The following is a 21,889-nucleotide window of genomic DNA, read 5'->3' on the forward strand; positions in this document are numbered from 1 at the left end:
GTTTTCCTTTTATTAACGTTGGGAGCGTCATGCACTAAAATGGAAATTTATCTAATTCGTACCGGTGATTTGGTTTTCGAAATTGTAACGAGAGAAAGGGAACCAAGAAAAAGGAATAGCAGCGATCGAGAGAGAAAAAAGAATGGAAATTTCCGTTTTAAACAGTTTCAGAAAAAAAAAAAATGGAAACTTTTAGTTTTAGAGTTGGGTTTAAGACTAATGCCAATGGTTCTGGCTTGATCAAAGTACATTCTAGTTTTGAACTAGCAACCTTCAATTTTTCTTATTTGGTAACAACATTTGGAGAGAACCAGAAATTCTTCTACACGTTTTATCTTTTACGATGAACTAGTTTATAAAGGTTTTTTCTTTGTTAACAAGGTTTTCTTTCTTACGGTCTCCATGAGAAAAGGTGTTTGATTTGTCATAGTAAGGTCCATTTGATCATTGTGGTTTCTATAATCACAACAAACAGGAGAAAGAGAACACACACACACTCGTATATATAAATATACGTCTAAATATTTAGCAATAGTCAGCATCTAGCTGAAAACTGGTTGATAATCAATATAATAAAAGAACTCAGACAAACACAAACATCTTAACTTCATTAAGTTTCCACAACAAACTTAGAAACACACTCCTTTACATGGCATCTCCACCGCAAAGAAACATGTAATGCAGAAACGTCCACGATTTATTGTAGCCCCAAACTTTGGTAAAAATGTCTGAAAAAAGCCCCTTTCACAATTGGAGGAAGGATTTAAAGCTCACTTGGTCCACCAATGCAAGAAATCCTTGCGTCTGTTGATTTTCTTCTGAAGCTGGAGGAGTCCATAGAGCAAAGCCTCAGCGGTTGGTGGGCACCCAGGGACATAAATGTCGACCGGCACAATTCTGTCACACCCTCGAACCACAGAGTAGGAGTAGTGATAGTATCCACCTCCATTGGCACAACTTCCCATTGATATCACCCACCTTGGATCAGGCATCTGGTCATAAACCCTGTGATTGTATCCGAGATATTAGAAGTTGGAATTTCACACAAAATAAACAACAACAGAATATTGAGTTGAATGATCAGCATACACAACTTCTCTTAATTCTACCAGATCAAGACTGATTTTTGAACATATACCTCTAACTACTAGTTTTTTCAACTCAATATTCTGTTGATCATATACCTCTAAATACTAGTTTCACAAGAACTAAGCTAGACCAATTTATAAAGCTGTCAATCATCTCTCAAATGCATCTAAAATTTGCGCATCTTAATGGTTATTGTTTTGAGAACCGTGATTACTTGCAGCTAATAGATTGGCTTGGGATATTTTCTATCTATTATGTCTGGGCCTAGAGACGACATGGTCTACCAGAAAACATAGACATACAATTCTTTTGAAAAGTTCTGCAGCAGTTGAAAGAAGGGTTCATCCATCAAACACGAAAAATAGGAGTCATTTAAATCCGTTCAATAGCCACTTCCATACAAAGACATAGAAATGGGCTCAAAGACAACGAAGTAAATTAATCATGCACGATCCCAATCAGCCAGGAAAAGGATCACCAATTTAGATACAAGAAAAAATCGTAAGAATGATACCACCAATCTCTAATCAGGACCAGCTTTTGATAAAGCCAAGCATGATGATTGCTGAAAGGGACACTTACCCATGTTCATCTACTAAGCTAGATAATCACAAATCTCTATCTACTCACAAAAGACAAGCACAGAGATTGATTATATAAGTCTTCCACAAACCTAATCTGCATCCCTAATTGCCAGAACACTTCATGAATTCGAACCTAAAACTTCACAAATTAATGATTAAATCTGCGCTAGACAAAGAATATGAAACTGTATGACTTCCCAGGTAATCAGACCTATACTTCAGACATCAATTCTCAATTTGTCACAGACCTCGCAATATAATCAGAAAACATGAACCCTAAAATCGCAGGGGAAAGAAAAAATCCCAAATCGAAATCCCCAATTATATTCTCAGAAAACCTAATTTAAGAACATATCAACCAGAACAACACAAATCCGAGATCCAAAGATATAAATCAGCCGTTTTATTCCATGAAAAAGGGAGAGAGAGAGAGAGAGAGAGAGAGGTGTACTTGCGAAGAGCCGGAGCCATCTTGTTGGTAAGAGTCCCAGCGACAATCATACAATCAGACTGGCGAGGACTAGGCCTGAAGATGATACCAAATCGATCGAGATCGTAACGAGCAGCACCGGTATGCATCATTTCGACGGCGCAGCAAGCGAGACCAAAGGTCATAGGCCAGAGCGATCCCGTACGAGCAAAGTTCATAAGATCATCGACCTTGGAGATCACAAATTCGGCCGCCTTGGAGAGACCAGGAGGAGGAGCGGTGGTGGAAGGAGGACCAGGTCTGGTGTAGGAAGTCGGTGATGCGGAAGGGGAGAGAGATGGAAGAGATGTGTGGAGGTGAGAAACCGAAACGGCGGCGGCTGCGCGTTGAGATTGGAGGAGGAGAGGGAGGCGCGTGGCGGTGTTGCGTGTAATCATCGCCATCGAGAGAGATTTGTCTCTTTGAGTTTTTTTTTTGTTTGCTCTTTCGTCGTGGAGTTTGATATAACCACGCGACTCTATCTATCTAATAACCATTTACTAAATACAGGTGACGATAACTTTATATAATAAATACTTTTTTCCACTTTTTCTTTTTTTTTTTTACTTTTCTACATTTTTATGTTATTGTCAGTAATAAAGCAATTTTACTGTAAATTTTAAGTTTTACAAAAATTTATTTTTAAAATTTACCACAATTGTAAATTGAAATTTAAAATGATAATGCCAAAATTAAATTTGAAATTGTAATGTAAACATTTAATATTTAGGATTCCCTCTCTTTATTCGGCCCCTTTTTTCTTTGAATTTTCATGTTAGATACACACACATAGGGCTTCATCTCCTCTCTCTCTCTCTCTCTCTCTCTCTCTCTCTCTCTCTCTCTCTCTCTCTCTCTCTCTCTCTCTCTCTCAATTTCCCCAAAATTTTCAAAATCCCTTCTCCGTCACCGGGAAATTTCAAAAATGCAAACTCCGATTTGTAAACCCAAGCCTCAGAGTCACCTCGAATTTCTGAAACCGCTTCTCGATGACTCGATTAAGCAGCTCTTGTTGCAGTACCGAAGCGGGCGAACCAATTTCTCCGATTTCGACTCCATCTTCACTCGTATCCTTCACGATCTTCATGGAAATCCACCTCTCGAACTCGTATGGTTCTACTCCGCCGTCAGATTCTACTCTTCCAGATTAGCTTTCCGGGACGATTCCGTTAGGTTAACTTCGAGCTTTTTCCAGCTGCTTGTTTCTTTCTCCGATTCGTTTTCCGGCGTCAAGAAGGTAGCTCTGTTTTTCACCAGCTGAGTCGTTTGGTTGTTACTAGGAGGAGAGACGCTTTGAGTTTGTTAGAAGGGATTGTGAGCTATATTAGCATGCACTGTGTTGATGAACCAAGAGATGAAGATGGTGATGTGTTGAAATTAGTGGTCTGTGCTTTCGTAATGTGTGTACAGCCGGATGTGCAAGAAAGTCCATAGGTGTTTCTAGAATCACATTGTATGTAACATGGGAATTGGATTATTATTTCATGAGAAAGCTTTTAATCTTTCAGGGTCCGGAAGATGAAGCTCTTTTAACGGAAATCATAACAGATGATGTGATTAAATCAGCAGAGAAGCTATTCCTCAATCCTGGAAGTGGAACTTCACAAAGAAGTTTACACTTGAAGAACATTGCTATTAATTGGTTGTTTCTTTTTGTCAAGGCTTTGGCTTCTCTGAGGTAAATGCGTATAATTAGGTCTACAGAATTGATTGCTTCAGTTACTTTATTGTTTTTGATACTCCAAACTATTATGCAGGAGAAATAAAGATCAAGAAAAAACCATCAGCTACATACGCACGTTCTCCAATTCACATATTCCTCACCACTTGATCAATTGGGTAATCAGTCAAGGTGAAGTGATTAGAGATGCAGACGCATTGAGAAACTTGACTCCCGCATCCTTCATCGGTAAACTTGCTTCTTTTATTACTAATAAATAATGTGTTGGCTTTCCTGAGTGATTTGTTCCACAGAACATTTCCATCTGTTCTCTGAAGCTGTTATGTGTCACTTGACTAACCCATTGTACTAAACCTAATCTCCAGAATGGCTTGTAACCCTTGAAGAGCAAGGACTAAGGGTGTTTGACTGTGACCATTCCAAAAAGTATGCCAAAACTGTGATTCACATGTCAAGACCAGATCTCAGTCTCGGAGCCACATTGCAGAAACAACAAGAAGAGTTTGATCAAGATGCAGACATGGCTGATGGAAACACTGTGTCATCTATCTCAATTCTCAGCAGCAACACAAGAAAGCGTAAAGAAGAGAGGCATAATGAGGGAGAAACGAAAGTGAAGCTCTTCAAACATAGACACAGCAACATTCAAGAGAAGTCCAAGTGTCAACCTTTTGTCTTCTCGGATAGTTTGGTGAACGGGACTGAGGTTGAAGTATCAGACATGGAGCTATGAATCTGGACCATTTATAGTTAATGAAATCGGCTTAGTATTATTATATGGTAGAGATGTAAGAATGCTGCTGAAGTAATTGTTGTCTAGAGATTATAACAAGTTCACTTTTGTAACTATTTAGAACCTTCTTATCGTAATGTAAACTCGTGAGTCTGGATGAATCCTCCTAAGATCAGCAGTGTCTTTAAACCCTCCATCTCCAGCATCAAAGAGTTAATAAGGACTGAAAGATATTTGACTGATGGAATTGGGCGTTCTGTAGCAAATGAGAGGTTCTTTAAGACATAAAGAGAAATCAGTGCGGATCAAAGAGTGGAAGAATTCCCGTAAGCAAGCTCAATCAATGAACTTCTGTAAAACTGGAAATGAACGATAGTTACTTTCTTGTAGTTTGGAAGCTAAAAATGACAAAAAAGCTTCTGTCCATGGGTTTTGTTTTTCATCATTGCTCAGTCAGTGTTAAAGTTAATGGGCCTTTTGTGTAACTCTGTTGTGAGCTTATGTATAAATAAATTTCCAAAGATGATCTACTACTAATTTGGTTGTGACTTGTGAGAATAAAAAAACATCCAAATGGTGTTTGGGTGTGCGTTTTGATGTTTCTAATCATTAAAACATGAAAAAGACTTTTATTCACTACTGAATTTGAAATGATTTGAGGCTTGGTAAATTTAATAGGGCATTTCCCAAATCATAAGTACTTGAATAATAGAAGATTTTAAATTATTTAGGATTCGTTTTTGGGGGAACATATTATCATACTCAATAAAGATAAGAGTATGATCTGCCGAAATCCACAAGAAAATCCTCAAAAGTTATTCGTATGAACCACCATAATTTACAAAACAATAATAGCTAGTAACTCCTTGTTCACGTCTTAAAGAAGAAAAAGAGTCTACTAACCCAGGAATGTTCCAAAATTTGATAATGGTTTGGATTCAATTCGAACTAGAGTACGAAAGTTTCAAACTTCATTTTCTTTAGACTTGAAGTAATGGAAGTATCTACAAATTGACACGTAGTTAATATATGTGCAACAACTTCCATATAAGCCAATAGCCATGATGTAATGAGTTGGATTAAAAGCAAAGAAATGTCGCTATAGATAATGTAAGAAACAAAACTAATGTAACTTTTAAATATGTACAACTTTTTGATGCTATCTGTATATTTACAAAAGTAACGTATGTTTTTTTTTCTGCGTGTGGTGTGGACGTATCTAAAAGTATTACATACTACATAAATATTGTCGGCGAAGATTCGTGTGTAGTATAGTTTCCCATATGATGAGATGATTCTAGATTTAGATTGATGAGTGATGGTGGCGAGATGGAGACAGCAACTAATTAAAGTATTAGTATTAATTGTATTAACCAAATGGTAAGCTTTAAAGTTTTGAGTAATGGCGTCACACGTGCCTTCGTTTGATCTGAAATTAGGGAAACATTTACTGTTATCACGTAGTCGTATTTGATCAAAAACAAACAACCACTGCATGCCTCTCACTTATTAAAAAAAATATGTCTGTATAGAGTGTCTTAAATGATTTCGGACATACGCAAGGAAATTTGCTGGCATTTTAAGAAACGTATAAAAAATTATCGAGGTTATATATAAATAGTGCAATCGATTGATCGGTGAAATGCAAATCTCCAAAAAGAAATAATTTTTATCCTGGATCCATTTTCTTAACTTCGTAATCTTTTGGTAAAATAGTTAAATGGTAGTAACATCTCATTATACTGTTTTTTTAATTGAAATTTTATTCGATGACCACAAATTTTTAAATAGATATATAAATTGGTTTTTTAAATTATTTATCTATTCCATGAAAATAAATTAGCTAAAAATTTTTAAATGTGCTTAAATAGAAATTTTTTAAAAATAATCAGAAAATACTATATCCATATATTTACACTTTGGTTCGTGTATAATGGTTGATACAAATTCATATATTATATAATATTTATTAATAATGGAATGGATGTACCTTTTGAATAAATGAAATCATTATTCTGTTTTTTTTTAAATAAAAATCTTTATTTCTACAAGACCAGATTCAGTTGATTTTTCAAAAATCATATATCAAATATATTTATATTACTATAAAAAACCCAAAAAAAAAAACAATATTACAAGAAAAGTGACATTGTACTGAAAAATTTACATGATTGCAAAGTCTTCTAGGAGTCATCATTATTATTTGATTGATATGAACAAAACTTTAGAAAAAGAAAGAACCAAAAAAAACGAAAATCAAGAGGCATATTCATCAAAAGAAAGAAGATCAAACGACATATATATAAATATCGAAAATGGTATCCCAAATGTAAAGATTAAGAAACGTGGTTGGTGGGTTAATCATTATAATATTTCCATGAAAAAAACATAGGATAAAAGAAAACAAAAGCTGGTGATGAAAGAGCTAAGAATTGTACTAAATAATATGTAATCATTACTTTGTTAATTAGCACTCAAAAACAAAATATATAGGTACAAATTATTCGGTGAGTAGTAGTGAGCAATTCCTTTTGAATTTAATCTCCCTTTTTGTTCATCTTTAAACAAAATTGTTAATGTTAAGTGCGGGTAAGTTGTCGTGTCCCACTGCAATCAATCATGTAATGAGAAAAAAAAAAAAAAAAACAGACTTGAATTTTAATTATCAATTGTAATAAGCACAACAACACCACTAAATGTATTATGTATTGCTCATCTGATATATTTTGGAATATTCCATCGAATTTGTTCAACTTAATTCAAATATCTTTAACTTGTAATTCTATCATTGATTATAAAAAGTTGAAATATTATTACTATAGATAAGACTGACATGTGTTTATGCTTTATATATTTATGTTCGACAGATTCGTAAATTAAATATATCATATTTCAATCTTCGCATTTACTGAGCTAAACAACTTGTGTACTCGATCAAACGAAGCTAATTAACATGTTTAAAAGCTGGAAACTCATAAATTTTAAACAGATCCGATTATTATTAAAAAGTGATGTAATTTGTTCTATATATATATATATATTTTATTTTTTTTGTCACGGTCAACTACTTATTAATGATGTTCAGATATGATGATGCAAACTAATTAATAAAATCAGAAGGAAAAAAAGATATGAAAAGTTTTTTTTATTTGGGGGAGGATTGGATTTATAATTAAGCAAAAGGGACTAATGGTTTTTAGTTACTACGATCTCCTCTTGTTGTTGGATGCCAATGACATATACCAACTCGACAAGAAAACGACATGTGTGTTCTCACGCTCTTACGCAATGGACCCCGTTTTTCGCTATTGAAAACTACACGATGTTCATATTTTGTAAAACGGGGGAGAAGAAGACTAATCTTAAAAAAAAAAAAAGGGAATAACGACAAAATAAGTTAAAATCCAACGGCTGAGGATATCATCCACCTTGGCCCCGTCTGTCTCAACCAGTCGGTCAAAAAGTCAACAGAATGCGGACTTTTTTTTTTTTTTGTCACAAAAGAAAAAGAAAAAAAAAGAAGATTATTTATTTTGGCCCCTCTACTAACCCCTCTTCCCCCGTGTACGTGTATTATTATATCCCAAATTGAGAGTGCCGACACGTTTTGTGGATGAAATCGATCGATTATAAAGTAAAGGGGTGAGAAAGTAAAGATTAGAAAAATAAGAAAACTGTCGGTCCATGTAACTAACTAAGGTTAAGGGGTATGTAGTTAAGCACCTGTGATTATATATATATTTGCAGGTCCTACATTAAACCGAGTCGACCGTCGGTGACTCAAAGCGAGTCACGTAAACCGAGTTCTCTCCTGGGTTTTATTTTTAATTTTAAAAATTAATTTAGTCTCTCACACAAAGTTCCATCCTTTCTATTTATAAACTAAGAAAAAAAAAACGAAAGATAATATAACCCATCGTTTTGTTGAGAGAAGAAGAGAGAAGAAGAAGAAGGCCATATGGAGAGATAATACTCTGTTTCTTATTTTTTTGAATAATATACAGAGAGAGAGAGAGAGAGAGATGGCGGATTCAAGCGATTCTGTCTCCATTGATATGGAGGCATTGTCTCTTGGAGGACAGGTACCACTTTTTTTTTTTTTTTTTTTAAACGATTTTTTTTTTCTTTTTATTGTACTGAGTAATTACGGGAAGAAGAATACATGAGAAATGGTACACTTATTGATTTTGTGTTTTTGTGTTTTTTTTTTTTCCTTTTGGTTTCTGCATTCTTGGAGCTTGCCTGCTTTGTTCCCTGATGATTCTGCTTTATTTTTTTTATTTTTTTGGTTGAGTATGAATATTTGTTTTGTATAGCAAAATCTGGAATTGTTTGATACTAGAAAGAAGAACAACAACAATGCTGCGTTATTTGTTAATGTTTTGCTAATTTTGTATTGTTTTGAAGCTTTTGTTGTCGGTGGTGATGATATATATATATATATATATATCCAAAGCTACGAAATGTGCTGTTCACATTATCTGATTCTTTTGATTTTTCTTTTTTCTTTCTTTGAGGTTCTTGAGATTTTTGTATTTTCTGGGTTTCTCATGTTTTCCGCAATTCATGGCTTAATTGACACACCAATATGTGTTTTTTTTTTTTTTTTTGTTTCTTTCTAATTTGATCCAATTCTTGATCAAAAATTATTTATTTCACATTCGTTTTTTCTCATTGCAATTAAATTCCCCATAACGAGGTTTTCGGTTCCACTGTTGAATGGTTTAACTTTAATGATCCTTTTTGTGTTTTCAGTGACCAAATTCTGATTTTTTTTATGGGAAACTTTGCTAGTACTTTGTTTAGTTTAGGGGAATGAATTTTCTTACTAGGTGTGGTGTGGTGTGGTCCTAATTCTTCTATGCATGTTATTTACTTACTCCTTTCATTTATTTCTCATAGAAAATTTAGTCACCGACTTAAATTCTTTGCTTGTTGTTGTTGTAGGAACACCTTGTGGAGACTACTTATGGCCCCGTATGTGTTGCCGTTTGTGGAGATCCTGATAAACCTGCTCTTATCACATATCCTGATATTGGCTTAAACTGTAAGCATACATATTCTTTTCTTATCACCTTCCCTGCTATACTTGACCTAGTTCAGTAATATGATTTTAGCAAATGAAATGCATCTTCTGATTTGGTGCTTGTTTGTATCCTTGACAGATATGTTCTGTTTTCAAGGATTATTGTTTTGTCCTGAAGCTAGTTCCTTGTTACTCCACAACTTTTGCATATATCATATCAGTCCTCTTGGCCATGAGGTTGGTAAAACTGGACTCTGTGTTCATTTTTAATATATATATATATATATATATATATATATTTCTGGTATTTTTATCCGCTGTGACATTCCTTCCGTTGTTATATGCACATTCATATCCCTTATTACATCGTTTTCTTCAAGAGTCATTGCAGTTGGGAGCTCCGATAATCAGTGTTGATGCTCCTTTGCTCTCTGCTGATGACTTAGCCGACCAGATTGTTGAGGTTCTTAATTTTTTCGGGTAAATAATTCATCTCTCACATCAGTTCCTATATGCTTATTGTTATCTTGGTCTTTGTTACCAAAGTCTTTCTATGGAGACTCACAGAAGAAAGAATGGCTAATTTTTTGTTTTTATTCTAATATGACTTTTCTCCTTATTTATTGCTTATTGTCTCTTATCCAGACTTGGTGCAGTAATGTGTATGGGGGTCACTGCAGGAGCTTACATTCTGACCTTATTTGCTGTAAGTAACAGTAACGGTACACCTCTTACACTTACCATTCATCTTGATGTCAAAATTTTAATTTTGCTTGAAAACTTAATTCTTCCAGATGAAGTACAGGCAGCGAGTTCTGGGTTTAATACTTGTCTCTCCACTGTGCCAAGCGCCTTCTTGGTCAGAATGGTTGTGCAATAAGGTTTTTTTCCTCACAAAGATATCTTCTTTGTTTTTTTTCTTCTTCCTGGCTTGGGGTTATGGCCTTGATTATCTAATTCTTATATCAGATCTTCCTTAACTTGTTATGCAGGTTATGTCTAATTTATTATACTACTATGGCACGTGTGGAGTGGTTAAGGAATTGTTACTAAAACGGTACTTCAGCAAGGTATGGTTTTGGACTCAAAGGTTTCTTGTAAATTAGTTTGTAACAATTTTCGTATTGTTTCTCAATAAGTAGACACTATTTTTACCTTCAGATTAGACAAATGATAAAGTTTTGACATATGTTCTCATAGGAAGTTCGAGGTAATGGTCAAGTTCCAGAATCGGATATTGTTCAAGAATGCAGAAGAGTTAGTAAAATCTTTCTTCTCGTTTCTTGCAAATTCTGCGATGGTTTGACATTTTGAAGTAAAATTTACATGTTGTTGTTTTGACTATCCCAGTTACTTTGTGAGCGGCAGAGTACAAATGTATGGAGATTCCTTGAGGCAATCAACGGGTAATTTCTCTAGTTTTTCTCTGTTGATTTCATTCCCAGACTATAGTCTTAAGCTGAGAAAAATAGTATGTTTGTGGTTTGGGTGAAACAGGCGAGTGGATCTTAGTGAAGGGTTAAGGAAATTGCAATGCAGAACTCTAATATTCATTGGTGAAAATTCTGCATACCACTCCGAGGCCGTTCACATGACCACCAAGCTAGACAGACGATATGGTGCATTAGTCGAGGTACCTTAATGTTAACACATAATGCCTCTTTTTAACGTTTTTGGTTTGAAACAAACTTCAGTTTGGTTTTGGTTTTTATGGCTGACCCTAAATCATATTACATATAACAGGTGCAGGGAAGTGGGTCGTTGGTGAGTGAAGAACAACCACAGGCGATGGTAATACCAATGGAATACTTTTTGATGGGATATGGCTTGTATCGTCCGACACAGAGCGTAAGTCCGAGAAGTCCTTTGAGCCCAACCCGAATCTCTCCCGAGCTTCTCTCCCCTGAGAACATGGGCTTAAAACTCAAGCCAATTAAGACAAGACTCGCTCTATAGCCCTGCCTCCTCTGCTACATACATTTATATATACAAAAAGTGAATCATACGCCACATAAAAATCACCACTTTTGGAGTTGGAGCTGTTCCTCTGTTATGATTTAAGCTGTAGATATAGACAGACATATTGATCATCTATATATAGTGGAGAGAGTAAGAAGAGTAAAGAAAAGGGGATGGGGAAGGGATTGATATATGGTAGAGTGAGAGAGACTACAGATCTCTTATATTTTGATTAATTAAAAGTTGTCTTTAAAGGTTTATTTTTGTGGTAGCTGTTCTTGTTCTCTGTACATTCAGTTGAATAAATTATTTAAGTAAAATCCCCATAGTATTTTAAATTCGCTCTCTTTCAATACCATATACATGTATTTGTATGTCCTTGTGCTGATGAAACAGTGGTGAAAAAGACTGCTGATTCGGGGACAAAAGTGCTTTTTCGTTTACCAGCAGACTAAAACCTTTGACTTCGAGCTGATTATATTCTCTCATATAATTTTGGTTGCACAAAGTACAGTGGTATAGATTGAGTATATACTGTATATGATTACAAAAAAAATCAAACTTGAGTATATACTGTATATGATTACAAGAGAACAAAATCAAACTTGTTTCCTGACGGATGATTACATAAAGAAAAGAAAAAAAAGGAAACAATACTAATTACAATGGAAACAAATGGGTTGTGGCCTTGTGGGTTAGTTACTCCCAAGGAAACAAACAATGTTAGTGTTAAAATCTGGCTCTTTTTTCTTCTTCTTTACCACATACAGCTTGCTTGCTTTTGTTTTCTTTTTGTCAAAATTGGTGTACCAAACTTCAGTTGAGAAGAAGCATTCTGGTTTTCAGGAGCTGTGGGATTGGCGTGACATTAGAATCATCCGTTGTTTACCGCTTTCTGACCTTACGATTTCTCCTTTCTGCCCAATACCAAGAGGCTTTTTCATTTAGTTATATATATGATACAAACGACGAATGAACCAACCAAAAAACAAACCAAGTTACCTCTATAGTACTGTCTGGAGAAAACCACTTTAACAATATCCCTAGATGCACAACTGCTGGAATCATTTTGAAAACCAGCGGTGTCGTAACCTGCCAAAACCATCAGCCAAACCAACTCAGCTATTTACTTGAACATACTGTATATGGAGAAGAGGCTGTTCAGAAAAATTATTTGATCATACCAGGCTTAGAGCGGTTGTCCCGAGGAGAAGCAAATAGAGTTTCCCCTGACAATTTTCATAACTTTAAGCTTCTTTCTTCAAAATATCTCATATAATCTTAAATCCTACTATGTGTATGGTCCAAGGAGGAGCAAGATGTGTTACTTACTTCGATGAGGTGAAGATTGGAGGCACGGCTAAGTAGTACAAAGGCAAACTCCCCTATCTGAGCCAGAGATATTCCAACCTGCATCAATTTGACACGGGATGGTAAGGAACAGAGTCTATGAATGCAAATATGACAGATCATAATTAATGTGAGACATAATATTATACCAGGAGAGACGTCTTGTTGTTGTATCCAAATCCCTTGACAACGGTTGTAACTATTGTTGTCTTTATGATAATTACTAATATTACAGAGGCTAACAGTATATCCACGTGAGTCCACAGAAAATGGACATTAACTAACATCCCAATGCTGGCTAGGAAAAGCGCAGCAAACAGATTACGGATGGGTTCGATCTGCATAAATATAAAGTGTCTCAGTTAGACTATGGACTGTTTAAGGGTTTTAAAATTGGAAGTTCGTCAACTCATTATTTTCTATCCATCACATTCACCCCCTACAAGAACCTAGACTAGGATCAAACTCTGACTCTCTTTCTCTCTCTCTCATCAGAGAACACTAAGAACAGTTGTGAGAGTAGAAAAAAAGAATCTAGATGGATATCATTCAGCTTCAACTAATATAAACAGGAGAACAATAAGGCCTTTTTGGTAACATGTGGTCAAAACGTACTTGCTCCAACGTATGTTCAGCGAGATCAGTGGTGGATATCATGACCCCCGCGGCAAAAGAACCCAATTCAAGACTTAATCCCAGCTTATCACTACACTGAAATCATAAAAGACCATTCAAAACAAACATGTTGACAAAAACTTAATCCCACCTTACCATTACAGAAAAAGAAAAAGAAAAATTATAAACCAATATGCTGACATAATGATACACACCAGATAAGAGAAGGAACGCACACATGATAATCTTGATGAACACATAATATAAGATGGATACTCAATGAAGTATATGAGGAAGAGAAAGGTTAAGTAAGACTCACCCAGGCTACAAGTAGACAAAACGCAACAGCTGCTAACTGATAGAGTTCATTTGTCTGATTGATGAAGAAAAATTTTAGGTTAATCTACAAACTTGATTTATTGGACCGGAAGATAGGGAAAAGAATCTTGAGAGGGAAAATCATGTACCTGTGAGGACAAGCTGACCATTAGCTTCAGCAACCAAGGAATACATGTCCGTGATAATATTGACAAAACAGCCAAAAACGAAAGCAACACAACCACCCTAGATAAAAGACAGTAAAGGCATGATTAACATCAAATCTTTAGAATGCGCCTTAAGAGCAAAAACTCTACCAGTCTTTACTTACACTTTTCCCATTGACAACATTCCATGGACAATGCCAGAATTTCCCTCAAGAACTGGAAGCAAAGCAAACAGCAAACCCACAGCACAGTCCTAGAAACAGATGGTAAAATCAAACCTCCAAATCATTTGAAAAGGAATTCTACAATAATTGGTCATTGTTTGCCATATAAACACTATATGATCTAAAAAACAATGGACATTACATGTTGATGTAAAGAACTATCAGGTACCTGAAGAATAAGGATTCCAATTGTAACTTGGCCATGAAGAGAATTGGTTGAATTTTTTTCCATGAGAAACTTCAGCACCTATAGTTTCAAGGCAGAAACGCATGACGGATACAAATCCAACGATATTAAAAAGAAAGCCAGCTAATGAAAGTGGTTATAAGCATTATAGAGTTCACTGAATTTACCACAGCAGTTGATGACATTGACAAAAATGCTCCAACAAATACCCCCTCCGAATGTTTACCACCACATAACTGCAAACATGACCACTTTAATACATGTCACAGAGAGTATAAATTTGAAAGACAACTCTTGCTACATAACGCAAATGTCGCACATAGCATAAAAAAGATAGAGGTATTCAATTGTCCATGACTAAAATGAGAGCAGAATTTTTTTTTTTCCAGAAACAGTAATAAAAGTAATGACGCACCGACACTGTGATTCCGCACAAGAACATGAATAAAAGAATTTGAAGAAGGCCTCCCAGAACAGCAACTGATCGAACAACTTTAAGCTACATAGAAGAGGAAAGGTGCTAGTGTTTGTTATGTAACATTTAAATACAACACTAAGTAAATCAAAGAGGGATCTCACCTTAGCAGTGGAGAACTCTAGACCCAAAGCAAAGAGCAGAAATACCACACCAAACTGGGCGACTGTTTCAACCTACATAAATAATCATGTCAAAAAGAAAGCGCAAAAACCACATGTAGGATCACATATAATCATGTCAAAAAATACATTCTCATCTCGGCGGCAGTCTAATGCTCTAGATTTTCTATTCAAAGACGAACTAAGGTCTATCTAATGCATCATCGGATAATAAAAAATCATTTTTGTTTAGACCCACAGAAGAAAAGAGTTCCAATTCAAAGACCCCTGTCTTGCTGTGTGCAATATCTTAGTCAAAGACCCTCAGAAGAAAATAGCTTGTAAGCTAATGCTGACCACCTAACTAAGCATTCGAGACCTTAAGCGAGGAATCTATCAACCAAAGTTATTTGGACTGAACGAAAGACTCAAATCTTTTGACGTCAAACACATAGCATACCTGGACCATCTCACTGATAAGGTTCAATCCTCCAGGCCCGATGATTGATCCTGCTAGCAAATATCCAGTTATCACCTGAATAAGCACAAAAAATTTAACAACTATCAGAATACCGAGACATCATACTTACACCTAAATTTATAATGTAAGAGAATAGGGGTAGCACGAAAATCAGACCGGCTGTCCAGCACAAGCAAAGGCGATACCACCACAAGTTGCAGATACAATAACAACCACCAGGTCTGAAATCAGTCTGTACATGGCATAAGAAGCAAAGTCAGATGATTAATTCCGGATTGCAGAGTCTTGTCTATAAAGAATCATGTTCAAACGAATTACTTAAAACCAAGAATCTTGCCTCAGGTCTAGCTGCAACACTGGATACTTTGACTTGGAATTGGATATGATGAAGACATTGTCCTGACACAACGCCAAAATTGCCAAGTAAGAACTAATACAACAAATCAAAACTCAGTCTTCCTGGGCAAAAAACTTACTTTTCGATCAATCAGAGTAGGAGTGTCCTCAGCTCTGTTATCATTGTTCAAGTTGAAAACGTCATGGAGTTGAAAATGCCTACGGTAAATTAGATAAATACTTAAGACGTCTTCAATCATAGAACATCATAGAAGGTCATACAAAGGTAATTTAGAAATAGAAACGAGAGGTAGGATTGGATTGTACTTTTCCTCTTTCGTCTCATTTTTCTTTGTTGACTTTACTCTGGCTACAGTTTCCAGAACAGCCTGATCACCACAAGGTTAACAACCAACCTCAAATTCAGATCTTATGCAATTAATGAGCGTAATGGTCAAAATCTAAAAAGCAAGTTTTTACTAAATTCCAAAAAAAAGACATAGGAGTAGTGTTCTGCTTGAATTTCCTATAAAGAAGAACATGAAAGTTTCCAATTGCGTATGAAGTAAAAACAGAAAATAAAAAGAGTGTCTTTTTCCAAAATTTGCAGATATGTTAATAAAAGGATAACAGATTATAGTATTAAACCAACCTGCTGTCCAGCTACACTGTTGTTGAAGCTTCCAGGATCAGTCACTACCACGAATATAACAATATCAAGATCAGAAACTAACAAAATTTGGAGACTTGGAGTAGTAAAGGGTAAGCAGACAAGATAAAGACGCATTATCCTATTTCAGGAAACCAATCAGAAAATGTAGCTCGTTATGTATGTAATCATTCTCGATCTAGAAAAAGCATATACTATTCCCACATTGGGAGATCAATCTAAGTTCCCAATTTGGCCATGGATCACGGATCCAATTCAGGATCTAACTCACGAATTGAATCAAACACAAGTGGCCATTTCAACTTGAAACAGAAATTTCCCAGAAACTAAGACCAATTCTAGTGTATCCATGGCCATTTCATGAAAGAGTACCTTCGTTCTGGTCGCTTTCGTTGAACTCCTTCTCGAGAGCACGATCGATGATGTCGGCGAAGCTACCTTCCTTGGGTTTAACAAGAGAAGAAGAACCGTTGAGAGATGCGACGACGGAAGAGGAGTTGACGGAAACGGTTTCTTCGAACAGATCCGAATCAGAGAAAGATCGAGGAGACGCGACGGAGAAGCAGAGGAAGAGTGAGAGTAAAAGTAAGAGGATAACGACTTCAGAGGATCTTCTTCTTCTTCTTCTTCTTCTTCTTCCTCCTTCCACCATGGCTGGCAGAAGAACTGGTTCTGGATTAAACCTGTCTGGTGCAAACGGTTAGCAGAAGAACCGGTGTACCGACGGTCGCGAGTCTCTCGATCGAGAGAGAGTGGGCAAGAGAGCGGGGGAAAAAAGAGAGAGATTTGCTGCAGTGCTGTGGTCAACAACTAGTCCATATAGATTACATATAAGACTATATTGTATATTTTTTTACTATATAGTATTTATTTATCTTTACGGGATGATGTTTCTTTGTTATTTTCTGTATAAGACTATATTGTATGCTCACTATATGGGGCATTCACCATTCTAGATTAGTCTACAATTGGAAAATATACTGTGTACGGCGTAAATTGTACTATTGGTCCGATTTTTTTGGTTTATTCTTTAGAGTTTTTGTACCAACTTCATACCAACAGTAAAAATTGGATAAATACGTGCTCTAAATTAGTTGAATTCGAGTACTTTCATCTCATTGGTTGAACTTGTGTTTCGGTACTTTTCAAAAAGAAAAATATATATATATATATATATTCATAAATGTTAAAATTTACAACAAAAAAATCATATTTCCAAAAACAAAAACTATATTTAGAAAAGACTTTCTTCTCTTATCATTGAAGCTCTTCAATCTTAGAAAACTATTTTGAATCAACCTTTTATCTCATCTCAAATTCATAAGTGCATACAGAAAACGAGCAAAATGACTCAAATGAACAAGATGAGGTCGAGAGAAGATAGACCATATATAGCAAACATTATATGGCAAATTATAAATTTTGATTTGTAATTTTAAAAACATTTTGTATAGTTATTAGTTAATTATGATTAAAAATATTATTAAAATTGTTTTTAATTTTTTGTACACACCACTCTATACTATAGTCCGATTTTTAGCATCCATAATGGTATGATGTTATGCGTACCATTGTATAATGTTGTGCATACCACTATTTTACTCCATGCTATAGTTCATTCTACTCTATACTAAAATGTGAGTATATACTATGGGTGTGAATGGTTGCAGCGGTTGGGGCGAACAAATCTGTCTGCGGACTGAACCGCTTTTTATTTACCATTCAACAAATATAGTCCGCAGTGGTGTGGTCCAAATAAAGTAGAGACAAGACCACAGCGGTATGTAATCCGCTTTAAAAATGGAGTGGTCCAGACCGCAGATGAATTCGGCCGCCCTAACCGTAGTTACCATTCAAACCCTATGTAGTATAGAGTGTATAAAGCCATAATATTAAAAAAATAATCATCGGATGATGTTTTTTGTATTATTATACATTGTTTGCACCATGTGGGAAGAAGACTAAGGGTCTGAATGGTGATTGCGATCGGGGCGGTTAAATCCGTCAGCGGTTTAGACCGCCCCAAAAATAGGGTGGTCAGCAGATCACTGCAAACCAACTCTATTTGTACACAAAAACGGTCCGCAGTGGTTTTCTTTCTATTATCTTAAGATCGCACTGCTGCAGACTGTATTTGATGAATTGTAAATAAAAAGCGGTCTAATCCGCTGATGGATTTATCCGTCTTAACCGCTGCAACCATTCACACCCTAATATATAAATGGGTCTTTCTTGTTTATTATTAATTTGGATTAGGACATAACATCTTTTACTTTTATCTAATCAAAATTTTTTTTTCATAATAATCATGTACATATTATTTTTATTTTATAGTTATATCATTTATGAGATTTGTAATGGGTGAATTACACAAAGCTTAATAATTTTTTTAAAAAGTATATGTACAACAAAGGAAAAACATATACTTAATATTCCCCTCTCTCTTTTTTTTTTTATAATATTTTTATCTCTCAGTGTCTCACGATCGATCCCCTCTTCCTTTGACAACAATGGCGGACAAAGCAAGCAGAGCGTTGGTATTGTACGGAGACGGCTTGGCTCGATTCGTCGATCCGTCAAGTACCCATATCCATTCTCTCGCTTCCATAGCTAGCTGTGGCTTTCTGAGCCTTCCTCATGCGCCTCCAGGTCTCAGTCTCTCTCTCTCTCTCCCTCAGTCACTATCTCCATAAATTTGGTTACTTTTGTTTGATTCGTCTAGATTTTTTTTTGATTCAAAATCGGCGCTTTACATGTTTTCACTTATATTCGATTTCTTCCTGGTTTAGTGTTCTTAGTGTTGATCCCAATTGAACCGGTTTAGACATGAGATCGTTTGGATTCGATTGAGACTTTATTATATGAAAACTCCAATGAGTATTTCGCTGCATTGATCTAACTGGCCAACCCAGTGTTATGTGTATTGAACAAGATTGAAATTTTCAAAAATTGACCCAATTTCTTAAGATTTTTGAGATCATTTGTGTCTCATTGCTTGTGCTTTGACTTTCTTCTGGTGAGATATTCACTCTGGTGTTTTTTTGAATTGTAGAAAGTGAGAACGAAAGGATAGTTCGAGAATTCTCCCTTTTGTTGGATGCATCAGATGCTTATTCGATTGCTGTGAGGATTCTTCACTCTCTTAAAACTAATTCTATCATTGAGTTGAGTTTGTATTGATTCTTGTGTTTACACTAGAGGTTAATAATCCATGATTTGTTTCTTTAACAGAGTGGACTAAAACCAAAGGGAAACGAAAATGAAATCACAACTTTAGCTGAAAGGTTTGGCCTTTTCACCTCATCTTTGTAGTTTTTACACTTCTCTTTCAATAATCTATTAGCCGGTATATCCAGATGATGATGATGATGATGATGATGATGATAGGTTTTACATTGATATCACTGACACAAATATTATGGTACAGGTTCATGGGACTCAAGGCTGCTTTAGTAACAGACAATTCTCTTCTGAGTTCTTTCGGAAAACTGATTGGCTTAGATGTATTACAACTTAGTGAAATATCCCAAAAGAGTGGTTCCGTTCCTTCTGATGCTACTGCATCTAAATTACTAAGGCTGCTTGGATTTGAAGGTGGAAAATGCTTGGATGTGAGCCTATACGACTCTGTTTTTGTGCATATCGGGGTTGATGATGTCAACTTGGGAGTTATCGACTCTTTGATTGGTAGTATTATGAGAATGGCTCAACCTGGTTCAGAGATTGTATCGCGCTTGCATCTGTCTCTTGTTCTCAGCTATGGTTCTGTCACAGACAAAGATGTTTCAGTTTTTCCTGTCAATGCTCTGCAACAAGACATGAACCCAAAATTTGCAGGACTTATACCGCGTCAGAGCTACACCATGCGAGGTGAAAAGACACGGGATGATGTTCGGTAAGAGATTGAATATCCAAAATAATTTGATTAAAAGGTTTCTGAAGTTATCATTTCGTTCTTGATGGGTTTGGTCATTCTTGCAACCTACAGGCACTACTGTCCTATGTTGGTAGCTCAGTGGCAGCATGCTGTGACCCGGAAGGACTTGGTTGATACATTATCATTTGAAGCTCTCAAAAAGGTATGGTTTCTATTTACTGCAGGGTCTGTTGTTATATTTTCGACATGACTTGCCTCAAGTTTTTATTTTTCTCTTTTTTTTTTCATAGCTCTCAGGAAATCTTGTTATACCGGCTGATCGGTTCATCCATGAAGTTGCTTTCAAACTTTGGAAAGCCCCAAAATATGGAGCTTAAGCAAATATGAAGTTTCAGGTACTTTAACTGTAATCATCCATGTCCGGATGAATTCATGCATACTCTTTCCGCTGTTGGAGTTTGATTGTGGATTGATCTCAGATTTGCTAATTTTACATAAAAAGGAAGAAACATAAAAGCTGTATTCATTTTCTTCTAAAGTCTGTATCTTGTTATCCGTTACAATATATAGAGATTTTAATGTATATCCTGAATTGGGCATGGAAGTATTAAAACTATGGGCTCTCTGGTACCGGGTGGTAGTTAGTACCGCCGATCCAAGCCATACTCAATTCGTCTCCATAGAGCTTTTGGCCTTTATCGTCTCTTGTGATCCTCCTTAGATATAACCCATCTCTCTTCACCACCCAAATGCACTCTTCCTCCTCCGGATTATCGCATTTCCACCTGAATGATCTCTCCCCGGCAAAAACCGTAGCGGTCTGACCATACGGCGAGCCAAAAGCGGTGAAGAATTTGCACTCAAAGTATGTGTAGAGATACGGTATCTTGAGAAATACTGGCTTGAACGACCAGCTTTTGGACTGGCCCGGTCTGAGAGCATGCATGCCCAATTTGTTATTCGCCGACCAACAGTCAACAGCGAGGCTACGGTTTCGTCCTGGGTGTCTGGCGATCTCGTTTCTTATCTCGAACCGGGCTGCTGATGTGGTGGATAGAAAGCATGATGATGCTATGAGAAGGCACCACGTGAATGCGGTGGCTAATCGGAATGTTGACCCGATCTTGAACCCGAACCCCATTGCTCTCTCTCTCTCTTGAACAGTTCTGTTTTGGTTTCTTGGGGTTTTATATAAACGGGAGTGGTTGTTGTTTAACAACAAAAAAAATAACGGTAGTGGTTTTGGACGTTATATGGTCAATGAGTTTCGTAATAAGTTTAACAAACCTCTGCTATGAAGCCGTTATTAGAGAATTTATGTTTTCCCCATAGGTTTGTTATGCTGTTTCCAGGTTTTAATTTAGATTTGCTTCGCTTCTTTTCGTTTTTGGAGATTTTATAGTTTCTGATTTGGATTTTTTACTAAACAGTTTTTTTTTTCCCATAGTTTTGAATGTGGGAATAAGTAAACCGGGTCTTTTAAGTTTTCTATTCTGTTCAGTCTATCTTTAGATCAGTTAAACCGGTCACCGCTAGTATCATGTTGG

The 21,889-nt window shown here is 36.0% G+C and overlaps 6 protein-coding genes across 8 annotated transcripts; 3 read left to right on the forward strand and 3 right to left on the reverse strand.

The window, feature by feature from the left end:
- Window positions 1-479: 479 nt before the first annotated feature.
- Window positions 480-2,713, reverse strand: LOC104705444 (NADH dehydrogenase [ubiquinone] iron-sulfur protein 7, mitochondrial). Its single transcript, XM_019228234.2, has 2 exons — window positions 2,125-2,713; window positions 480-1,005 (listed from the first exon to the last, which is right to left on the reverse strand). Exons 1-2 carry the CDS (start codon window positions 2,544-2,546, stop codon window positions 771-773), a joined length of 657 nt encoding a protein of 218 aa, XP_019083779.2. The 5' UTR covers window positions 2,547-2,713; the 3' UTR covers window positions 480-770.
- A 183-nt stretch (window positions 2,714-2,896) lies between these two features.
- Window positions 2,897-4,726, forward strand: LOC104705445 (uncharacterized). The gene is made up of 4 exons (XM_019229184.2): window positions 2,897-3,379; window positions 3,651-3,820; window positions 3,900-4,051; window positions 4,189-4,726. The coding sequence occupies exons 1-4, from the start codon at window positions 3,068-3,070 to the stop codon at window positions 4,554-4,556; spliced, it is 1,002 nt and encodes a 333-aa protein (XP_019084729.1). The 5' UTR covers window positions 2,897-3,067; the 3' UTR covers window positions 4,557-4,726.
- Window positions 4,727-8,115: 3,389 nt separating this feature from the next.
- On the forward strand, window positions 8,116-11,879 carry LOC104705448 (protein NDL2). 2 transcript variants are annotated; one of them, XM_087462039.1, is made up of 11 exons: window positions 8,116-8,638; window positions 9,504-9,603; window positions 9,722-9,819; window positions 9,974-10,062; window positions 10,228-10,288; window positions 10,377-10,463; window positions 10,575-10,652; window positions 10,783-10,839; window positions 10,933-10,988; window positions 11,080-11,215; window positions 11,326-11,879. In XM_087462039.1, the coding sequence occupies exons 1-11, from the start codon at window positions 8,579-8,581 to the stop codon at window positions 11,536-11,538; spliced, it is 1,035 nt and encodes a 344-aa protein (XP_087318165.1). In that variant the 5' UTR covers window positions 8,116-8,578; the 3' UTR covers window positions 11,539-11,879. The 2 variants fall into 2 exon arrangements, with proteins under 2 accessions (XP_087318165.1, XP_087318164.1); XM_087462038.1 differs by having other exon boundaries at window positions 8,219-8,638; window positions 9,965-10,062.
- Window positions 11,880-12,040: 161 nt separating this feature from the next.
- On the reverse strand, window positions 12,041-17,398 carry LOC104705446 (K(+) efflux antiporter 6). Of its 2 annotated transcripts, XM_087462037.1 has the most exons (20): window positions 16,838-17,398; window positions 16,448-16,491; window positions 16,123-16,184; window positions 15,936-16,014; window positions 15,797-15,858; window positions 15,616-15,691; window positions 15,439-15,513; window positions 14,982-15,053; window positions 14,818-14,901; window positions 14,570-14,638; window positions 14,385-14,462; window positions 14,156-14,244; window positions 13,974-14,070; window positions 13,826-13,879; window positions 13,507-13,602; window positions 13,041-13,229; window positions 12,874-12,951; window positions 12,726-12,770; window positions 12,544-12,633; window positions 12,041-12,458 (listed from the first exon to the last, which is right to left on the reverse strand). In XM_087462037.1, the coding sequence occupies exons 1-20, from the start codon at window positions 17,115-17,117 to the stop codon at window positions 12,384-12,386; spliced, it is 1,794 nt and encodes a 597-aa protein (XP_087318163.1). In that variant the 5' UTR covers window positions 17,118-17,398; the 3' UTR covers window positions 12,041-12,383. The 2 variants fall into 2 exon arrangements, 1 of the variants encoding a protein (XP_087318163.1); XR_015563991.1 differs by lacking the exon at window positions 13,974-14,070 and having other exon boundaries at window positions 13,826-13,973; window positions 16,838-17,305.
- Window positions 17,399-18,720: 1,322 nt separating this feature from the next.
- LOC104705449 (uncharacterized) lies at window positions 18,721-20,925 on the forward strand. Its single transcript, XM_010421460.3, has 6 exons — window positions 18,721-19,114; window positions 19,518-19,588; window positions 19,697-19,749; window positions 19,893-20,360; window positions 20,454-20,544; window positions 20,633-20,925. The coding sequence occupies exons 1-6, from the start codon at window positions 18,976-18,978 to the stop codon at window positions 20,717-20,719; spliced, it is 909 nt and encodes a 302-aa protein (XP_010419762.1). The 5' UTR covers window positions 18,721-18,975; the 3' UTR covers window positions 20,720-20,925.
- Window positions 20,849-21,483, reverse strand: LOC104705450 (S-protein homolog 13). The gene has a single exon (XM_010421461.3). It carries the CDS (start codon window positions 21,481-21,483, stop codon window positions 20,956-20,958), a length of 528 nt encoding a protein of 175 aa, XP_010419763.3. The 3' UTR covers window positions 20,849-20,955.
- Between the last annotated feature and the right edge of the window lie 406 nt (window positions 21,484-21,889).

Source organism: Camelina sativa, chromosome 8, assembly GCF_030686135.1.
Source record: "Camelina sativa cultivar CO46 ecotype springtype chromosome 8, ASM3068613v1".
NCBI classification, from domain to species: Eukaryota; Viridiplantae; Streptophyta; class Magnoliopsida; order Brassicales; family Brassicaceae; genus Camelina; species Camelina sativa.